At 41.3% G+C, this 22629-nt stretch overlaps 1 protein-coding gene across 1 annotated transcript in view; it reads left to right on the top strand.

Moving 5' to 3' along the window:
• The window catches only part of barx2 (BARX homeobox 2), a 56756-nt gene that overhangs the window by 17383 nt on the left and 16744 nt on the right, over positions 1-22629 (top strand). The window contains exons 2-3 of the mRNA XM_060846775.1: positions 9073-9349; positions 21259-21343. Of these exons, the coding sequence (XP_060702758.1) occupies positions 9073-9349; positions 21259-21343 (362 nt within the window). The remainder of the gene's footprint in view (positions 1-9072; positions 9350-21258; positions 21344-22629) is intronic.

Below are 22629 nucleotides of genomic sequence, written 5' to 3'. Positions count from 1 at the left end.
ATGGCCACTAGATGTAACGCCTTGCCAACATTGTCATTTTGGAAACCCCTGGATGACCCTGGCAGAGGTCAGCTAGTATCTGATGGTGTTCTTTGCTCGGGACAATTATTCTTGCTCCCCATAATAATATGTCGTCCTCTACTGTGATCTGGTCTCTCCGGGTCCAGAAAGGTTTCCATTTTGGTTGTAATGGCCTTTTAGTTTCCCTCATCACCACCAACTGTTTTGGTTTTGCCAGGACCAGATCTTTCTGCATTCAGAGTCTGATATTGTCAGCTGTGACTGGCAGTGTCTCCAGAATATTTAAAACCATGACAGAATCTTCCAATGGTGTTACCACTGGTTCTGTATCTGCAGGCAGGAGGCATCTCAATGCATCAACATTCAGACGTGTTCCAACTTGTAATTGTACGCACTTAGTATTAAAGCTCACCATTAAATTTGGCCTGAAGCTATGGATGGCATTGCCCTGTCTACTTTAAGTAGACCTGCAGGAGTTGTGGTCCATTATTGTTACAAATTTGCATCCATAAAGGTGGAATGTCCTGACTCCAAATATGATTGGCAAACTTCTTTTTCTATCTGGGAGCATTTACGTGCTGCATTAGCCAAAGTCCTGGATGCGTATACTATTGGGCACTCTTCTCCATTAGGTCACTTGTGAGCTCATACTACCCTGATGCCAGATGGGAAGGCATTGGATGTCAATCCCAGATCTCACTTAGGATCATGGTGTGCCAACACCTTAGAGGACAATAGCTGTTTCTTCACTTCCCATCTATGGCTATGGTTTGGTTACGTGACCATTTCCAAGACTAATCCTTTTTTAAGAGTTGCTGCAAAGATGCCAGGACGGAGGCTTGGTTATGTGTGAAGCTTCAGTACTGACGTGGGAGCCAGGGTATCGTAATCACCATAAATTTGTCTTCCAACAGGAGTAACTAGGTCTTATCAACTCCATATCCTAAATAGGTCACTTGGAGTGCCTGGAACACACACTTTTCCCTCCTAATGCAACTGCCTGGGAGACACGTATAAGGAGCATGTCCAAATTCTCTAATGTAGATGTGGCAGCATTGGACTGGGGTGGACAAGATCAGAAGTCAGATGACACCAAGTTATAGATTAACAGGTTTATTTGAAATCACAAGCTTTCAGAGCATTGCCCCATTATTGGATGAAGTGAGAGAGAAGCACACAGGCACAGAATTTATCGGCAGAGAGACCAATGGGCAGAGAGATCAAAAGATCATACAAATGGTGTGAATGGAGAGTCGACAGACCAAATAAAAGGTCTCTGCATGTGATAAAGAGTATCAGGCGGTGTGAGTAAAGTGTCAGCAAGAGAAGGGATGACGTATAATCTGATTAAATGAGGCAGCAAGATAATTACAAAAACTTAAAAATAAGGTGGTGATGGAATGATTGGAAAAACGTAATAGGTATAAAAGTGGCATGCTCATGGTCTAATCGAAGCAATAAGTAATCCAAAACTGTACAAATTAATTGAAGTTGATAGATCATAACAATTTATCAAGGTGATGGTATCAAGCCAGGACAGTAAGATCTGTAAACTCAGCATGACTGGTGCTGCCCATTCCGCAAACTGGACTAGTTTGACGATTCCTTCACTTTCCAACCTTGTGATTTCTGCCTCTTCTGTTGCCTACAAGACAAATAATATTGGGTGGGCTTCCTAGTCAACATGCAAGATGTGGAAGTGCCAGTGTTGGACTGGGAGTGACAAAGTTAAAAATCACACAACACCAGTTATAGTCCAACAGGTTTATTTGCAAGTATAAGCTTTTGGAACGGTGCTCCTTTGTCAGATAGCTTGCCGCTTCTTTTTAAAGGGGATGTTGGCATTGCTGTCTGGCTTGCATTTGTTGTACCCTGGAGAAAGTGGTGTTGAGCTGCCTTCTTGAACCTCTGCAGTGCATTCAGTGTAGGTAGACCAAAAATACTATCAGAGAGAGACTTCCAGGATTTTGATCCAATAACAGTGAAGGAAAATTGATATATTTCCAAGTCGGGAGTGAGTAACTTGGAGGGGAACTTGTAGGTGGTGGTGTTCCCATGTATCTGCTGCCCTTGCCTTTTGGATATAATAGTCATGGGTTTGGAAAGTGCTGTTTAAAAATCGTTGGCAAATTTCTGCAATGCATCTTGTAGGCTGTACACAATGCTGCTACAGAGTGTTTATGGTAGAGGGTGTGGATGATTGTGGATGTGGTGCCAATCCAGTGAGCTACTTTGTCCTGGATGGTGTTGAACTTCTTGAGTTTTGAGCTGCACCCATCCAGGCAAGTGGGGAGTATTCCATCACACTCGTGCTTTTGTCTTGTTTTGGACAAGCTTTGAGGAGTGGGCAGGTGCTTACCTGCTGAAGGATTCCAAGCCTCTGACCTGCTCTTGGAGCCACTGCATTTGTGTGGTGAGTCCAGTTGAGTTTCTGGTCAATGGTAAATCAGACAGTGATGGTTATGCCATTGAATGCCAGGGGCGATGATCAAGTTCTCTCTTTTTTGGAGATGGCCATTTCCTGGCACTTGCATGGCATGTATGTTATTTGACGCTTGTCAATCTAAACATTGATATTGTTCAGGTCTTTTTGCATTTAGAGATGGATTGCTTCAGTAACCGAAGAGTTGAGTTTGGTTGTTTATTGTTCAATTATCAATGAAATTCCCACTTCTGACGTTATGATGAAGGGAAGAATTGATGAAGAAGCTGGAGATGATTTGACCTAGGACACTCCCCTGAGGAACTCTGCAGTGATACCTTGAAGCTAAGATGACTGAGCTCCAACAACATCAACCATCTTTCTATGTGCTAGCCATGACTTAAATCAGTGAAGAGCGGATCCATGATTCGCTTTTGCTTTAATTTTGCTACGCCTCTTTGATGCCACAGCTCCAAGTGAAAGGGGATTATGAGCAAAGACTAGCACTCAGCAAAAATGGGAATCCCAAAATCTATTCTAGGCACATCAGTAGTAAAAGGGTAATAAAAGAACACTGATTAGGGAACAAAGAGAAAAGTTACACATCGAAGCAACAGCCATGGCAGTCTTAAATGAATTGGAGATGCCGGTGTTGGACTGGGGTGTAGCAAGTTAAAACTCACACAACACCAGGTTATGGTGCACCAGGAAGCTTCCAAATAAACCTCTTGGACTATAACCTGGTGTTGTGTGATTTTTAACTCAGTATTAAATAAAGATTATCAAGGAGTAAAATTGCTATCTAGACCACAGTGATTGGAGGAAGCTCTGACATGAGAAGGATGCAAAATTGATGAGCAGATTATGGAAAGTTGACAAGACATTGGGACTGTAAGAGATAAAAAAGATATTGAAGGAAGTGAGTGTGGAAATTGCAGGAGTATTGGCAATAACCTCTCAATCTATCCACAAACCAGGTCTACAATTCTCCATCTCTGGCATCTTCCAGTGATTGCAAGGAAAGTTGTAGACTGTAGAAAAATAGGAACAGTAGGAACATGGATAAAACATTGGTTGAGTGATAGGAAACAGAGTAATGGGCAATGGATGTTTTTCAGGCTGGAGGAAGGTTGTGTTGGGAGTTCAACAAAGGTGGTAATACTTTTCATGATATATATTATTGATCTGGATCTTGGTGTGCATGGAATAATTTCAAATTTTGAGGATCATGTGAAACTTGAAAGCATTGTCAACTGTGAGGAGGATAGTGGGGAACTCCAAAAATTGGCAAGTTGGTGGAGTGGGCAGATGAGGTTCAGTGATGTGATGCACTTTGTTTGGAAGATCATTGAAAGATAATATAAAATGGAGGTTACAATTCTAAAGAGAATGCAAGAGCAGAGGCACCTGAGTGTATGTGTGCACAGCTTATTGAAGATGGCAGGACAGGTGGAGAGAGCAGTTAGTAAATTGCACAGAATGTTAGGCTATCTTATTAGGGACATGGAGTGCCACAGCAAGGGGTGATGATGAACTTGTCCAACACACTTGTTAGACCTTAGCTGGAGTTTGTGTACAACTGTAAGTGCCACAAAATAGGAAATATTTGAATACATTGAAGATAGTGCATTGACATGATGTTCCAGGGTGAAGAAACTTCAGCTATGAGGACAGATTAAAGAAACTATTTCCTTGGAGAGAAAAGACTGAGAGAAGATCTGAATTAAGTTTTCAAAATTGTGAGCAGCTGGGCAGACAGACAGGAGAACCTGTTCCCACTTGTAAAAACATGAAGGGTAAGAGGGAACAGATTTAAAGTGGTTTGCAAAAGTATGATCTGAGAAAAAAAGATTTTTACTCAGTGATTGGTTTGGACCTGGAATACGCTGCCTGGAAATGGGATGGAGGTCAATTCAGTTGAGGCATTTAAGAGAGGCTTTGTAAGATTATTTGTGTACAAGCAATGTACAGGATTATGGGGAAAAGACACATTTGGACTTGTTCTCTCTTCAGGAGAGGAGATGTGGATTAAGCTTTGAACCTGAATAAGTTTTAAAATTATTTTTATTCTTTCATGGGATACAAGCATTGCTGGCTGGGCCAGCATTTATTGCATATACTTGTCTCAGGCTTGCTGCAGTGCTCCAGTTCAGCTCAGCTCATTTTCCTGTTGGGAACTCTGTAGCTTTCTGGACTCAATATTGAGTTCAATAATTTTAGGGCTTGAGGTACTTCTCCCATGTCCTTACTCCAACCCCACACACCAGGCCTTGTCACCACACAGTCTGCCATTCCACCCACCCCATTGTTAGCCACTAATGATACCCATTAGTAGCTATTCATTCTCCTTGGCTAACTGTTATCCATTCCATTGTCTGTCCAACCATTCTTCTCTCTTTTTGAGTTCTACCTCCAGCTATAGTTTGCTGGGGTCCACGTACATAGATCCCTCAAAGTTGCCGCCCAAGTTATAGGGTTGTTAAGAAGGTTATGGTGTGCTGGCTATCGTTAACAGGGGGATTGTTTTTAAGAGCCGTGAGGTTATGCTGCAGCTCTATAGAACCATGGTTAGACCACATTTGGAATATTATGTTCAGTTCTGGTCACCTCATTATAGGAAAGATGTGGAAGCTTTAGAGAGGATGCAGAGGAGATTTACCAGGGTGTTGCTGGACTGGAGGGCATGTCTTATGAAGAAAGATTGAGGGAGCTAGATGTAGGGAGTGAAGAGGATGAGAGCTGACTTGATAGAGGTACAAGATGATGAGAGGCATAGATAGAATGGATAGCTGACCCTTTTTCCTATGGCGGAAATATCTATCATGAGAGACATAATTTTAAGGTGATTGGAGGAAGATTTAGGGGAGATGTCAGAGTAGGTTCTTTACACAGAGAGTGGTGGGTGCGTGGAACGCACTGCCAGCAGTGGTAGTAGAGTCAGATACATTAGAGACATTTAAGCAATTCTTAGATAGACGCATGGAAGTTAGTACAATTAAGGGTATGTAGGTTAGTTTGATCCTCGGGTAGGATAAAAAGCTGGCACAACATCGAGGGCTGAAGGGCCTGCACTGTGTTTTCCTGTTCTATGTTCTATGTTGAGAGGAGACCACATTATGAACAGTGAAGGTAGTAGGTAGATTGAGCGATGGTCAAGAAAACACAACAACGCCTCTTCTTCCTCAGACAATGTAGGAAATTCGGCATGTTCATAAGGACCTTCAACTTTTACAGCTGCACTGTAGCAAACATTCTATCCAGGTGCATAACAGCCTGGTATGACAAGTGAAAGTTGTGTAAGCAGCTTAGATCATCATGGAAACTAACCTCCCATCCATGGACTCCATTTACACTGCTCATTGTTGAGGAAAGGCTGCCAACATCATCAAGGATACCACGCACTCGAGTCATGTTCTCTTCCAACCTCTTCCATCTTGCAGAAGATACAGAAGCTTGAACACACGCACCATCTTACCTGATGTTATTAGACTGCTGCATGGACCTTTCTAACTTCAAGCAATATAGATTTTGCTACTGGCAATTTTGCTTTGTGCACATCCTTTGCAGCCGTAACCTTGTATTCCTTGCTCAGTCTAAGCACCCTATGATAAAATGTATATACTTGTTTATTATGATCTGCCTGTACTGTCAGAAAACAAAACTTTTCACTGTACTTGGGTACATGTGACTACAGAGCTGAAAAATGTGTTGCTGGAGAAGCACAGTATCCAAGGAGCAGGAGAATCGACATTTTGGGCATAAGCCCTTCTTCAGGAATTTACATGTGACTACAGTAAATCAAATCAAGCTACTTTGCCTAGAAGGTGTGTTTGGGTTTTTGTGTGCTGACGTAGGAGGAAGTAACAGGCAAATGTTACACATTTTACACTTGCATGGAAAGGTACCATGGGGCTGTGAGGGAGTGTTGGGAGTGAAGGAGGAGTGGGCAGTGTGGACAGGGTTGCTCAAAATGATGGATTTCTGATGAATTTACGGCAAACAGACAATAAATGAGGCATACTGGGAAATTGAGACAACCCTTGACCAGACTGACTGAATAAACATGCTGCAGAATCCAGACAAGCTGCAGCTACAGACAATACAATATACATTCGAATTGGAATTGAATGAAATCAACCTGAATACCATCCCCAGGACAATCAGTATCTCAGGTTGTTTGCCAGGCACAGGGACATCTCACACCCTTATTTGCAGAGGGCTACCTGACTTATGTGCACCAACAACTCCAGGAATGGGTGCCCAAGGACCACCCTGCCATTGACATGTCAATACCTGGTTGGATCTGATTGAGCAGGATGATCGGGCTTGTTCGATCTATTGGAGGAAATTAAAGACTCTGCATGTCGATGGCAGGGCTGAAACAACTCCTAAGTATAAGAATTACCACAACACCATCCTCAGGAGCAATAATCCGAGACCAATCACTGGGAAGAGAAGACACCCCTGGGACTTCTGGGAGAAGAAGACCAGACTATCTTCGCCATGTAGATACAGGCCAAGATCTATTGTGGTGGGATATGATCATCAGGAGTTAACTTAAAGCACAAAGTCATTGATTAGTTCAGAGTCGACTCACAGTGTCTTTACAAGATATAAGAGTTAAATACACATGATGCAGCACCAGGGTGCCCTGGAGGGAATGGCCCTTGCAGAATGCTGACAGGGGATGGGGGGAGGGGGATATGTATGTGATGGTGGCATCTTGATGGAGGTAGCAGAAGTGGCAGCTAATGATCCTCTGGATGTGAATGCTGGTGGGTTGCTATGTGAGGACAAGGAGGACCCTAAGCCTGTTGTGGGAGGGAAGAGAGGAATGAGGATTAAAGTTCAGGAGATGGATCGGACCTCACTGAGGTTGCTGCCAACTATGAGGAATCCTTGGATGAGGAAGAAGGTGGATATCTTGGAGGTCCCCTTGTCGAAGTTGGCTTCATTTGAATAGGTATGACAGATTCAGAGGAACTGGTAGAATGGAATAGAATGGTATAGTCAAGATAACTGTGGGGGTTGGTGGGTTTCTAATGGATATTGGTGGCCAGTCTATCCCCAGAAATGGAAACAGATGTTGAAGAAGGAAGGAAGGAGTCAGAGGTAGACCAGTTGAAGATGAGAACGGCATGAAAATTGGAAGCGAAATTAATTCTGGATGAGAGAGGGAAGCAGCTTTAATAATATCATGGATATGGGGCTGGAATTGGATTTGAACATGGAATGTTCCATGTATCCAACAAAGAGACAGGCATAACTGGGACTCAACATACCTTCCAAGTGAAGCAGTGCTTTACATGCATTTCAATGAGCCTAGTCTACTGTGTTTGCTGTTCACAATGTGACCCCTTCTACATTGGGGAAATGAACCATGGAATGGGTGATAGAGCACCTATGGTCTGGCCTGACTGCAGGATTCCTGCCTCCATTCCTGATTTCTGGCAATTTCTGCTGTCATCGAACAGAAACTCAACTGGACTCACCATATAAATATACTGGTTACAAGAGCAGGTCAGAGACTAAGAATCCTGCAGCAAGTAACTCACCTCATGACTCCCCAGTGCCTGTTGACCATCTGCAAGGCACAAGTCAGGAGTGTGATGGAGTACTCTCCACTTGCCTGGATGGGTGCAGCTCCAACACCATTCAAGATGCTTGACGTCATCCAGGACAAATCAGCCCACTTTACTAGCACCACATCCACAAGCATTCATTCTCTCCATCACCTATTCTCAGTAGCAGCAATGTGTACATTTGTGCAATGCAGAAATTCCCCAAGGCTTCTTAGTCAGTACCTTCTAAATCCACAACTACTTGTATTTAGAAGGAGGAGGGAAGCAGATACAGAGGAACCCTGCCATCTGGATGTTCCGCTCCAAAACACTCACCATTCTGACTTAGAAATATATTGCCATTCCTTCAGTGTTGCTGGGTCAGCATCCTGGAAGTCCCTCTCTCACAGCATTTTGGGTCTGCCTATAGTAAGTGGACTATAGCTGTTCAAGAAAGCAGCTCAGCAGCACCTTATCTGGGACAACTAGGGACAGGCATTAAATGTTGGCCTTGCTATTACATCTGCATCACATGAATGAATTAAAACACGCACTGAAATCTAAACTGTAGTCTTGAAGGGATGTTGTCTGTTGCTGTTAGGATGCATACCCCAGCAGTGGGAGGTTTATGTAGCTTTTTTGAAAGATGAAGCCAAATGTTATAGTTAAACCTCATCCTGTGGTTAACATCATCATCTAGATTAACCAGGTGTACAGCTCTCCCTGAATGTTCATGACTTTAGATTCCTGAGCCAGTGATTTAATGTCTTTCAGATTATCGTTTGGCACCTTGAGATATTTTAACAGTTAAACACAGTGCAAGGTGTTGTTAAAGCTGTTTCTTAAATGCAAATGTTGGCTTTACTTCCTCCTGTCCTAAAAGCTCTGCCTCTAAAGAGGAGACTGATTTCACCCATGGTAAACATGTCAATGACTGCCAATGAGATAGTTGACTGTGTCAGACATCACAGCTGATCCTTGTCTTCTCCCAGTATCCACATAGCTGGCAGGACTATACAGAATAATGTTTGGGCTTTTGACTAACATTAATCCCATGTGTTTCTGCAGGGTCATCCTTGAGCTCGTACCCATTGTTTTCAGCGACTCACCTCTCTCCAGCTCTCACAGCGAGGGTTCCACATTACCTACCTCCTGCCACATCCTCCAGTAAGCCGAATGGGCCAGCTCCTGAGAATATTTCTCCATCCAGCAGTGAGTGTGAAAGTGACCAAAGCATTCTTCGCCCCAAAAAGCCTCGCAGAAGTCGCACCATTTTCACCGAGCTGCAACTCATGGGGCTGGAGAAAAAATTCCAGAAACAGAAATACCTGTCCACGCCAGACAGGTGAGTGAATGAGAGCAGGATGAGGGGTGGTAATTGAGAGGAAATGCGTGTATGGGGAAGGGAGTTCTCCAGAATGCAGCCAAGAATAAGAACTACAAAGGGTGTGGCATCTACCCAGGATAAGAGATGTCTCACTAGGATTGAACAGGAAGTTGGAATAAAAGCTTGAAGAAACTGGTTGTTCTGGTCCATGCTGGAACAAAGGACATAGGTCAGAGCAAGAAGGAGGTAAAGGGAAAGAGGGGTTTTTTCTTACCGTGAGACCGTGGAACTATTTCTGGGGGAGGAACAAGCTGCACCGATGGGATAGTTCCCACTTTAACCAGAATGGTAACTGTGTCCTGTCAGAGACATTAACTGGGGAGAGGAGAGGATGCAAAAGCTTTCAACGAGTCAGAGTGGAACAAGGGATCAACTAAAATATAAACAGGCTCTGTGTCAACAGAACAGGACAAGAACACGAGGAAAGAAAATAATTATGGAAGACATTGAAGACAAAGCACCAAACCATTCATTGAGTTATAGGGTCAAACAGCACAGAAATAGACCCTTCGGACCAACTCATCTGCACTGACCAGACATCCCAATCTGACTTAGTCCCGCAAAACTCTTCCTGTTCACATGTTCAACAGGAGGCAACAGTAATGTTGTAATTGTACCCGCCACCATTACTTCCTCTAGCAGCTCGTTCCATGCTCGCACCATCCTCTGTGTGAAAAAGCTATCACTCAGGTCCTTTTTAAATCTTTAAACCTCTCACTTTAAACCAATGCAATCTAATTTTGGACTCCCCCGCCCAAGGAAAAAAATTGTGTCTTATCACCCTGTCCATGCCTCTCATGATTATATGAACCTCTATAAGGCCAACCCTCAGTCTGCAATGCTCCAGGGAAAAAAAGTCCACCAAATTAGCATCTCCCTATAACACAAATCCTCCAATCCCAGCAATATACTTGTAAATCTTTGCTGCACCCTCTCAAGTTTAACAATATCCTTCAAAAATGATAAACATAAATTGATATCCTATTAAAAATTATAATAATTTCTGCACAAGAATGTACACAGAGTCCATAATCAAACACGGAACTGGAGACTAAATATTACAGGTTGTGGCATATTTGGAAAGATGGAGAAGAAAAATGGGGAGATGGAGTTGCTTTACTTCATCAGTATAGCACAATGATAGTGGCAAAAATGGGCACAGATCTCAGCAAGACAAAAGGATAGACATAAAAATTTGATAAAGGATCAAAAACTAATACATGCAGTGCAGTAGAGCATCTAACAATGGAGTGGAAGTGGAGGAAGAAGTTAAATAAAATAGAATAATAAGACTTCGTTCAAATCCGCTGATCTAAGTTGGATGTGTGCAGGGGGCTGAGGGGGTGGGGGGCTGTGGGGACAAATAAATAGAGTTCCTAGGATGTGTACAGGACTCCTTTCAAACCGAACGTTTGAAAAGTGCAATAAGAGATGGCTCACTATTGGATCCGGTAATGAGAAATAAACCAGAACAGATTGAGAAGTAGAAGTAGGAAAATATCTAGACAGTGGTGTCCATAATATTAAAGCTGATAGAGAAGGACAAAATTATGATGAAAACGATTGGAGAAAGGCTGAATTTGAGGGGGCTAAGATAAACTTTGGCAAAATAAAACAGGAGCTTGTACTGGCAAACAAAGATATACACCATCAGTAGAAACTATAATAAACCTTCAAAATGTTCCAACCAACCTCCACTGCCATCTAGAAAGACAAGGACATCAGATACATGGGAATGCCATTACCATTTCTTCCAAGCCACTCATCATCCTGAGAAATATATCGCCATTTCTTCAATGTCATTCGAATGAATCTTGCAATTCTTTCCCAAATGGCATTGTGGGTCTACCAAGACCAAATGGACTGCAGAAGCTCAGGAAGATGGCTCACCAGCACTTTCTCATAGGTAACTAGGGACGGGCAATAAAGGCTGGCTCAGCCAAGATGTCCAAATTCTATGAATGAATAAAATAAACAGGTAAAATAGTGTTTTAATATATTGTGGGCAAAATAAAAGAAAGAATACAAGACAAAAAAGAAAAGAATAACAGTAGTGAGACTCCATTGATGAATAATGATATAAAGGAATGATTCAGGTTTAAAAATAAGGCAAGAAGTGAGTAGGTGATTGTGGGATGACAGTACACGAGAAAATAGAAAGATTATGGGAGAAGTAAAAATAAAAGCACAATTAAGCGGGTAAATAAAATATTTTGCAGGCATGTCAATTAAAATAATGAAAGCTGTGAAGGGAATCCCACAAATAATAATAGATAGGTGGTAGAAATATGAAATAATTACTTTGTCTGAGTAATTAACAAGGAGGTAGAACAGGTAGATATGTCAGTAATTGATGAAATTAGTAATTACATAAATTAGGGTAAAGCAGTAGATGTGGTGTATATGGATTTAGCAAGGCGTTCGATAAGGTACCCAGGTAGGTTAATGCAAAAACTACGGAGGTATGACATTGAGGGTGCATTAGAGGTTTGGATTAGGAATTGGCTGGCTGGAAGGAGACAGAGGGTAGTAGTTGATGGTATAGGTTCATCTTGGAATGCAGTTACTAGCGGTGTTCCACAAGGATCTGTTTTGGGACCATTGCTGTTTGTCATTTTTATAAATGACCTAGAGGAGGGGCTTGAAAGCTGGGTGAGCAAGTTTGCGGATGACACGAAAGTCGGTGGAGTTGTGGACAGCGAAGAAGGATGTGGCAGATTACAGCGGGATATAGATAACTTGCAGAGCTGGGCAGAAAGGTGGCAAATGGAGTTCAATGTATCTAAGTGTGAAGTCATTCACTTTGGTAGGAGTAACAAGAAGATGGATTACTGGGCTAATGGTAGGCTACTTGGTAGTGTGGATGAGCAGAGGGATCTTGGTGTCCATGTACACAGATCTCTGAAAGTTGCCACCCAGGTAAATAGTGCTGTGAAGAAGGCATATGGCGTACTGGGCTTTATTGGTAGAGGAATTGAGTTCTGGAGTCCTGAGGTCATGTTACAGTTGTATAAGACTCTGGTGCGGCCTCATCTGGAGTATTGTGTGCAGTTTTGGTCGCCATACTATAGGAAGGATGTGGAGGCATTGGAACGAGTGCAGAGGAGGTTTACCAGGATGTTGCCTGGCATGGTAGGAAGATCGTATGAGGAAAGGCTGAGGCACTTGGGGCTGTTCTCATTGGAGAAAAGAAGGTTTAGGGGAGATTTGATAGAGGTGTACAAGATGATTAGGGGTTTAGATAGAGTTGACAGTGAGAACCTTTTTCCGCTAATGGAGTCAGCTGTTACTAGGGGACACAGCTGTAAATTAAGGGGTGGTAGGTATAGGACAGATGTTAGGGGTAGATTCTTTACTCAGCGGGTTGTGAGTTCATGGAATGCCCTGCCAGTAGCAGTGGTGGACTGTCCCTCTTTATGGTCATTTAAGCGGGCATTGGATAAGCATATGGAGGTTATTGGGCTAGTGTAGGTTAGGTAGGCTTTGGTCAGCGCAACATCGAGGGTCGAAGGGCCTGTACTGTGCTGTATTTTTCTATGCTCTATGTTCTATGTTCTATGTTCTATGTTCTATAAATACATTAATACTCAAGAAGGGGATATATTGATTAAACTAAACAAACTCTGAGGATAAAGACATGAGGGATGAGATGGACTAATCAGGGTAGTTGAAGCAAATTTTCATTTATTTGTCTATGGACTGTGGGCATTTATTGTCCAACCTTAATTGCCCACACTGCCATGGTCTGGAGTCACATTTAGGTCAGAGCAGATAAGGATGGAGATGTTCTCCACTAAAGAACATTTATCGCTGAAAGCATGTTAAATTCAATTATAAAATAAAAGCAGCATGTTCAGAAAATCATAATTAAATCAAACTGGATCAGCATGGCTTCATGAAAGGGAAATCATGACAGAGTAATTTATTAGAGGTTTTTGAGGAAGTCTCAACCAGAGTGGATAAAGGGGAACCAGTAGATGCGTTGTATTTGGACTTCAAGAAGACATTCAACAAGATACCTTACAAAATGTTAAGCCATAAGGTAAGAGCTCATGGTGTGGGAGATATTGCCATGGGTAGAGAATTGTTAACAGACAAGAAAAAGAAATGGAGATAAGGGGTTCTTTTTCAGGTTGATGACCTAAAACCAGTGGTGTTTCAGTGCTGGGTCTGAAACTGTTTACGATATATATTAAAACCTTGGACAAAGGAATCAAATATACTGTAGTCAAATTTGCAGATGTTAGAAATATAGTAGGAAAGGCAAGTTGCTTGAGGGATACACAAGTCCACAGAGAGATATTGATAGGTGCGTGAGTAGGAAAAATGTTGTCAAATGGAAGATATTGTCACTCAGAGACATGATAACAATACCTTCTACAGACTCGCAATGTGCAAACTGTCCAGTTGAAGTGCTATGTTTGAGGAAATTGACTGTGGATGGGTACTGAGAACCAGACAGGAGTTGTAGCTGTGTGTTTTTGCCATTGTTGCCATAGTGATGGTTGTTTGTGTAATACACCTGACTTGACAGTTAATCCCTATCTATACAGGACAGAGAGGAACATTTTTGTGAGTTTAGCTAATGGTCTAGTGATACAATGAAACTATTCAGAGCATCCCCAGTGATTACATTTTCCACGAGCTGTGACTGATACAACTAATTCAGAAAATCCACTCCTTAAGTACTAGCGAAACCTGTGTAAATCACTATTTCAGTCTCCTTAGAAAAATATGAAACCTTTCGTTCATACTTTCCTGCTCTTGCTTGCACTGATTTACAGGAGCAGCAAAGGGTTTTGAGTTTGTCCCACTGTTAGAGGGTTCCATTTTAACTTGGTCTGGTGGCAAGATCTGAGAGTCAAAATAATTTTCATTTCGATGGCATTTTCTGAGAATTTCAGAAGGGGCCACTTTTTGATTTTCAGTGGCTCCTTTGGTACAAAAATTTAAATTAAAAATCAAGCTTTTCTTGAAACAGGGATTTGCAAACTCGCTCTAAGCCTCCAAATCATAGAATTGTTATGGTGCAGCAGGAAATCATTCAATCTATTGTGTCTGCACTGGCTCTCCAAGTGAACATCATCATTCAGTCTTGATGTGGAGGAGCTGGTGTTGGACAGAGGTGGACAAATTTAAAAATCACACAACACCAGGATGTCCCATCATATCAGGCAATGGGACCCTGTGTGAGAACCTCTCTGGCTATGTTGAAGGCATCTTGAAACCCATTGTATAAGGAACTTCCAGCTGTGTCACAACACTACAGATTTCTTACAGAAACTCAGCGCCCAGGGACCATCAAATCTCCACTTAGCTCCAAGGAAATCAGTCTCAACTTCTGAAATCTATCCTGTTAACTGAGATTTCTCATATCATCACTGTGAGTATTCTTAGAAAATTCTTCTGCACACTTGCCGCTGCCTTCATATCTTTGCTACAGGATGGTGCCCAGGACTGCTCGTATTGCTCCTGGTGAGTTCTAACCAGCAGTTTATAGAGGTTTCGCATAACCTCTTTGCAAATGCCTCTGCACATGTACACACAGGTGTCTCTAATCTTTCTATCAATTACTTTACATTGATGCCTCCTGGCTACTGACCTCTCTTCCAATCTATAACTGTACCTCACCCACCTGTATTTGTATTACCATATATTAATATCAATAGTTAGACTATTAAAACTTCCTTCAGCTTCCACTGTCTCCTATCCAATCTTTTCTTGGATGTAAAATATTCTGTTCTAGCAGCATCATCTTGAAACTCCAGTGTACCCTTTCTGATGTGGTCACATGTGTCTTATCAAGTAAGGTTGGCAGTAGCTGTAGGTTCTTCACAAATGACAGCAAGAGAGAGCAAGAAAAAAGTCAAAAAGATGAAGACTGTAAATGTAAATGTTTAGGGAATTGAAATCAGAGAATGCCCTTGAGGAATATAAAGAAAGCAGGAAAGAACTTAAACAAAGACTAGGAGAACTAAAAGGGACCATGAAATGCCTTTGGCAATAGGAAGTCATATGACACCAGGTAACACTCCAACAGGTTTATTTTAGACAATAGACAATAGACAATAGGTGCAGGAGTAGGCCATTCTGCCCTTCGAGCCTACACCGCCATTCAATATGATCATGGCTGATCATTCCTAATCAATATCCACTTCCTGCCTTATCTCCATAACCCTTGATTCCACTATCCTTGAGGGCTCTATCCAACTCTTTCTTAAATGAATCCAGAGACTGGGCCTCCACTGCTCTCTGAGGCAGAGCATTCCACACAGCCACCACTTTCTGGGTGAAGAAGTTTCTCCTCATCTCTGTCCTAAATGGTCTACCCCGTATTTTTAAGCTGTGTCCTCTGGTTCGGTTTAAATCACAAGCTTTCAGGGAGCTGCTTCTTCATCAGGTGAAGTGACACTTCTGACTTTGTCGACCCCAGTCCAACACCAGCACCTCCACATCTTAGTAAATAGAATTAAGGAGAATCCCAAGGCATATTATATGCATATTTGGGTGGCATGGTGGCTCAGTGGTTAGCACTGCTGCCTCAGAGCGCCATGGGCCCCAAGTTCGATGCCAGCCTCAGGTGACTATCTGTGTGGAGTTTGCATATTCTCCCTATGTCCATGTGGGTTTCCTCTGGGTGCTCTGGTTTCTGTTAGGTGCAATAGTTGTAGGCTGGGTTACTCTTCGGAGGGTCAGTGTGGACTTATTGGGCCAAAGGGCCTGTTTCTACACTGTAGGGAATCCAGTCTAATATTAGATTGTATAAAAGTTCCTTCATCACCCACCATACTGTTCCTTTACCATTAGAATTCAACTGTTCCTTTTGCCAATAGCTTTTATATTTTTTCACCTTTTAATATCAATACTGTTTCCTTAAGATGGGAGCCATCACAACAGCACAATGGGCATGAAGTTGAGAGTGTAATGCGTACCACCACTTCAATGAGACAAAGCAAGAGAAGGCAGAGGGAGGGAGATGCTGAGAGTATCCAGGCGTGGATTAGGGGGAGGATGTGTATAAGTGTGTACCCACATTGACATTTGCTTCTACTCATCTCCCGTGAGGTGGCATGACTGCTCACCATATGCCACTTAACATTATTTTTGTATTGCTGAAAAAGGTGGTCACAGATAGTCATTTTTTGCCCACAGATGTTGATTAATTGATTACTTATTTTTTGGTGTGAATAGGAAAGTTTGCAAAAACTGATTTCACAAATACACAGAAATGACTGTATAAAAATTGGCAAGCCATGTTGCAGCTGTATAAAACTTAACTTTGGTCATGTTTGGAGTATTGTGTGCAGTTTTGGTTGCCACAGTTTAGGAAGGGGTGAAAAGGGTGAAAAAGACGGTTATAAGGATGTTGCCTAGATTGGAGTGTATTAACTGTAAGGAGATGTTGGGCAACATGGATTGTTTTCGCTAAAGCATCAAAGATTGTTTCTATATACTGACAGACGTATAATATAAGATTATGAGAGGCATGGATAGAGTGAATTTTCTAGGGGGCATAGGATAAAGCAAGAGTGAAAAATTTAAAGGAAACGGGCAAGGAAAGTCTTTTACACAGAGGGTACATCACGATCAGCAGACACAGAAGGCCAAAGAGCCTGTTCCTGTGCTGTCATGTTCTATGTTCTAAAAGTTAAACACTTTGGAACCTAGCAATCTTAAATCAAAACAGAAAATACTGGAAATACTCAGCAGATGTGGCAGCTTCTGTGTAGAGTTAAATATCACACAACACCAGATTATAATCTGTTATGAACCAGGCCAGAACCCTCAAAAAACTCTTTTAGCAGGTAGCCCAGATCTTAACTTTGCTATTTGTTTAGCTAGGTGTATAGTGGATATTCCTGGAGTCGATTGCCAAGTTTTAAACTAATAAAATTTATTTACAAAATTACAAAATGCAACACAAAGAACTGAAAATAGAATACCCAATAAACTTATCCTATCCTAACCCAATTTAGTGATGTTATTCTGAACACACACACACACACACACACACACACACAAACCACCCCCAACACACACACATGCACATATAAGTTTGGGGTGAGTTTGTATTTGCAGAATTACATCTTATTTTGCTCAAAAGCTTCATGAATCCACGTAAGATTCTGTAAATCCCTTTTTTGGGAATAGAATCAGTCTGAACATTGGGGCACAGACAGACAGACTTAAACCACACACCTATACATTATTTGGGCTGACATGACTTGTTAAAGTTCACTTGAGAATACAACTTTCAAAAAACGTTCTGGGATTTACGTATGAAAGAACTGAAAACAACGTGGTCATTCAAAAAAATGAGAGAATTAGCAAGCAATCCAGGTCTTTTTCAATATGTCATTTCAGTTGCATCACACTGTAATCTTCTGTTGTAAATTCTGTGTCTTATAATCTTATACTCCACAACTATCTGGTGAAGCAAGTGCTTCCAAATAAACCTGTTGGTTTATAACCTCGTGTTGTGTGATTTTTAACTTTGTACACCCCAGTCCAACACCGGCACCTCAAAATCTATGCAGGTCAACTGAGTTAACGCTTCATGTCTGATGAAAAGTCACTGTTGTAAAACATTAACAACAGTAGGATTTCCAATAAGTAGTTTTGAAACAAAAGGATCCCCCGTTTCTTTTTGATCATCTGTTAATTGAAACAGGTTCACATACTTTTAAAAATTATTTAATAGGATTTGGGTATCACTAGTTTGGTCAGCATTTATTGCCTACCTCTAATTGTCCAGAGAGTAGTTAAGGGTCAAATACATTGCTGTGGGTCTGGAGTCACATGTAGCTTGGATCAGGTAAGGATGGCAGATTTCTTTCTCTAAAGGACAGAAGTGAATTAGATGAGTTCTTCCTGACAATCAACAATGGTTTCATGGTCATCATCAGGCTCTCTTTTCCAGATTATTATTGAATGCGAATTCCACCATCTGCAGTGGCCGGATTCAAACCCACATCCTCGACATGTTACCTGAATCTCTGGATAATAGTCTATTATAACCATAGGCTACAGTGCTGCAAACGATAATGCAAATGACAATCTTTAGACAGGAGTCCTGAAAAAAGTCACCCTTAAACATATCAATGATGAATGTACTATCTTTGTTCTATCTTTAGTATGCAGATACTTCAATGCGAAGTTACATTTTAGAAAAAGTATAAACAATTACACAAGTCTTCATGCAACGTGAACAGTTTTTAAATTATAGGGCTACAATAGGAAATGGGAGAAAGTGAGGACTGCAGATGCTGAAGATCAGAATTTAAAAATAGTGTAGCTGGAAAAGCATAGCAGGTCAGGCAGCATCAAAGGAATGTCAATTCTCCTGTTCCTTTGATGCTGCCTGACCTGCTGCGCTTTTCCAGCAACACATTTTTAAGCTACAATAGGAAATATCATTGAAATGGTTTTGAATTTTTCCAGACAGGTTAAAGGGTTAAAATCAGTACACTGTATACCAGTGTCTCTCTGTCACAGTAACAGATATGTGTGTCAGGATATTTCAGAATAAGTATCAATCCCAGAATGTGTCTTTTTTTCCACTATAGATTATGTCTTTTGATGTTGATATAGCTTTTTGGAGAAGTATTAGAAGGACATGAAATAATGAGAGGCATGGATAGGGTGAAAATATCAAATACAAGGTGGCACAAGTTTAAGGTGAGAGTTGAAAGTTTAAAGGAGATATGCAAGGCAAGCTTTTTACACAGAGGGTGGCAGGTGCCTGGAACACGCTGCCCAGGGGAGGTGGTAGAAGCAGAAATTATTACAACATTTTAAACGTATTTAAACTGAGATATAAACAAACAGGGAAGAGAGGGATATGGGCCATATGCAGGCAGATGGGATTGGTTTAGAATGGCATCATGGTCAGCACAGACAAGCTGGGCCGAAGGGTGTGTTCCTGTGTTATGCTGTTCTATGGTCTATATATCCCACTGGTTTCTCTATTCCCAAACCGTCTTGCTGTAATAGGATTTGCATCTACCCCTCGGACACTAGCATTAATTGCTACCTTGAAGAGTTTGATGAAACTTGATGACAAAATACAATAACATGCAGGCAAATGAATTTTAATGATGATATATTGTGAGGTAATACAATGAATCAGGAATCCAGTACTTTCAATTTGAAATGCTTTGTCCTCAGACAAAGAATGTACATTATAAATAGTGTATATTATAAACATTGAGGAACTGAAGAGTAGAATATGCAGTGTGGAGGTAATTTGAATTGTATTGCAGATTCTGTAATTCTCAAGTCAAAATATTTCATAATGTAATTTTACAAATTTTATGAATATTGTTTATGTTTGAAAATAAGTTGAATGATAAAAATGCATAAATTATTAAAGATGTATTGTTTAATAAAGTCAAAACAGAAAGGAAATAAAGTACTGGGGTTTATTTCTAAAATGATGAAGATGAAAAGCAGAAAAATTACATTAAACTTGTATGAAAGTTTGATTAAATAAATGTGGAGTATTAAATGTTCACTTCTCCACCTCCTGATGCAGCCTGCTTTGCTGTGTTCTTCCAGCCTCCTGGTTGTCCACCTTCCATAATACTTCGGCCTCCCAATTACTGAGTGGTTATGGCAGCAGCGAAGAAGGGAGAAGAAAGGTTGACAGGGAATGATACTAGAACTGAAATGTATTGAGGAAGATTAAACAAGAGGTAGATAGAATAATGAAGAAGACATTTAGTATACATACCTTTATTGGTCAGTGGACTGAGTATAGGAGTTGGGAGGTCATGTTGCAGCTGTAGAGGACATTGGTTAGGCCACATTTGGAATGCTACATGCAATTCTGTTCTCCCTCATTTAGAAATGATGTTGTGAAACTTGAAAATATTTACAAGCATGTAGCCAGGGTTGGAGAGTGTGGGCTATAGGGAGAGGCTGAATAGGCTGGGGCTGTTTTCCGTGGAGCGTCGAAGGCTGAGAGGTGACCTTATAGAGGTTTATAACATCATGACGGGCATGAATAAATAAATAAGAGTGGGGCAGTGTTAAACTAGAGGACAGAGGATTAAAGTGAGAGAGGAAAGATTTAAAAGGGACCTCAGGGATAATGTTTTCATGCAGAGGGTAATGCTTTTATGGAATGAGCTGCCAGACTAAGTGGTGAAACCTGGTACAATTACGACATTTAAAAGGCATCTGGACAGGTATATAACTAGGAAGCGTTTAGAGGGATATGGGCCAAATGCTGGTAAATGGGACTAGATTAATTTACAATATCTGGTTGGCATGGACAAGTTAGACAGAAGGGTCTGTTTCTGTGCTGTACATCTCTATAACTCTATGAGATGGGAGTGTTTTTCTCTAGATAATAAAGAGCTCAGGAGTGACTTGATACTGGCCTTAAAATGATGAAAGGATTTGAGATTGGTAAATATAGAGAAGATAATTTAACTTTTTGGATTATCTAAACTTGGGGACCATGAATATAAGATAGTCAGTCATAAATCAAATAGGAATTCAAGGGAAAAGAATGGTTAAAATGTGGACAAAAACAAAATATCTGGGCAAGTAATTTGAGAAGACATTGCGGGATAATTAAAGACTGAAGACATCTGAAATAAAAACAGAAAGTGCTGGGGGAACTCAATCTCTAACTAAACCTCAGCGTGTACACTAAATACCCCACAATCTCTAACTACCCTCAGTGTGTACTCTAATTACCCCTCAATCTCTAATTATCCCTCAGTGTGTACTCTAATTATCCCTCAGTGTGTACTCTAATTATCCCATAATCTCTAATCCTCCTTCAGTGTGTACTCTAATTGCTCCTAAATCTCTAATCAGCCCTAAATCTGTACACACTAATTTTTCTGTTTTCTCAGATTGGATTTAGCACAGTCACTGGGATTAACTCAGCTTCAAGTGAAAACTTGGTACCAGAATCGAAGGATGAAGTGGAAGAAGATGGTGAGTGGAGCTTCTATGTTTGATGGAGTGCTGTTTGCAATTGGCTATTGCTGTCATGTTGAACTCTGTGGCTACGAAGTCACGAAAATGTTTTGAAGAAAAATATAGAACTTGTGGCAGTTTTAAATTTGCCTTTTGCAAAATGTGGGCATTGTTGGCAAGGAGTGTATATATTGTTATTCCTCAATGGCCCTAGGGAAGGTGAGGGCGAGCTGTCTTCTTGAACAGTTGCCCCTTGAGGTGTAGCCTCACCCACAGTGCTGTGAGGAAGGCAAGTTCCAAGATTTTGACCCAGTGACAGTGAATGGACGGTGAAATATTTCCAAGTCAGTATGGTGAATGGTTTGACAGGAAACTTGTAGGTAGTAGTGCTTTCAACATTTCTGCTGCCTTCGTTCCTTTGAGATGGCAGAGATTGCAGATTTGGAAGATGCTGATGAATACGGCTTGGTAAGTTCCTGCAGTGCCCCTTGTAGGAGATACGCACTGCTGCCACGGTGCATGGGAGGTGAACGGAGTGAATGTTGAAGGCCATTGTGTGCCAAGAAAGAAGCTGCTTTCTCCCAAATGGCCTAGAAATTAGAATCATGCAGTGCAGAAGAAACCCAGCCACTCGTCGAGTCTGCATGACAAAATTACTCTGAATCTACATTGGTCCAATTTTCCAGTACTTGGTCCATAGCCTTAAATATTATGACATTTTCAGTGTTCATCCATCTAGTATTTTTAAAAGTTGTGAGGTTTCCCATCTCCTATGTCCTCCCAGAGAGAGTATTCCAGCTTCCCACCACCCTCTGGTTGAAAAACTTACCTCAAATTCCCTCTAAAGTATTTGTCTTTCATCTTAAAATTATGGCCCCTTGTTATTGACCCTTCAACTAAAGGAATCAGCTGCTTTCCATTCACCCTGGCCATATCCCTCACAAATCGACCAAGATTGTCCAGCCTCTCTTCATAGAGGAAAAGCTCCAATCCAGGCAACATTCTGATGAACTTTCTTTGCAGCCCTTCCAGTACAATCACATCTTTCCTATAGTGTGGTGGACCAGAATTCCAGCTGTGGCCTAATCAATTTTCAACAGAGCTCCAATGTAATCTCCCTACTGTTATAATCTATGCCCTGACGGATAAAGGCAAGCATCCCATATGGCTTCTTAATTATCCTCTTAATCTGCTCTGCCACCTTCAGGGATTTGTGAACAAACATCTCAAGATCCCTCAGTACCTCTGAGTTTCTTAGAGTCCTGCCATTCACTGAATACTCTCTTGCCTTGTTCTTTCTTCCA

This window comes from Hemiscyllium ocellatum, chromosome 29 (assembly GCF_020745735.1).
Source record: "Hemiscyllium ocellatum isolate sHemOce1 chromosome 29, sHemOce1.pat.X.cur, whole genome shotgun sequence".
Lineage (NCBI taxonomy): Eukaryota > Metazoa > Chordata > Chondrichthyes > Orectolobiformes > Hemiscylliidae > Hemiscyllium > Hemiscyllium ocellatum.
This window is presented reverse-complemented; position numbering and strand designations above follow the sequence as displayed.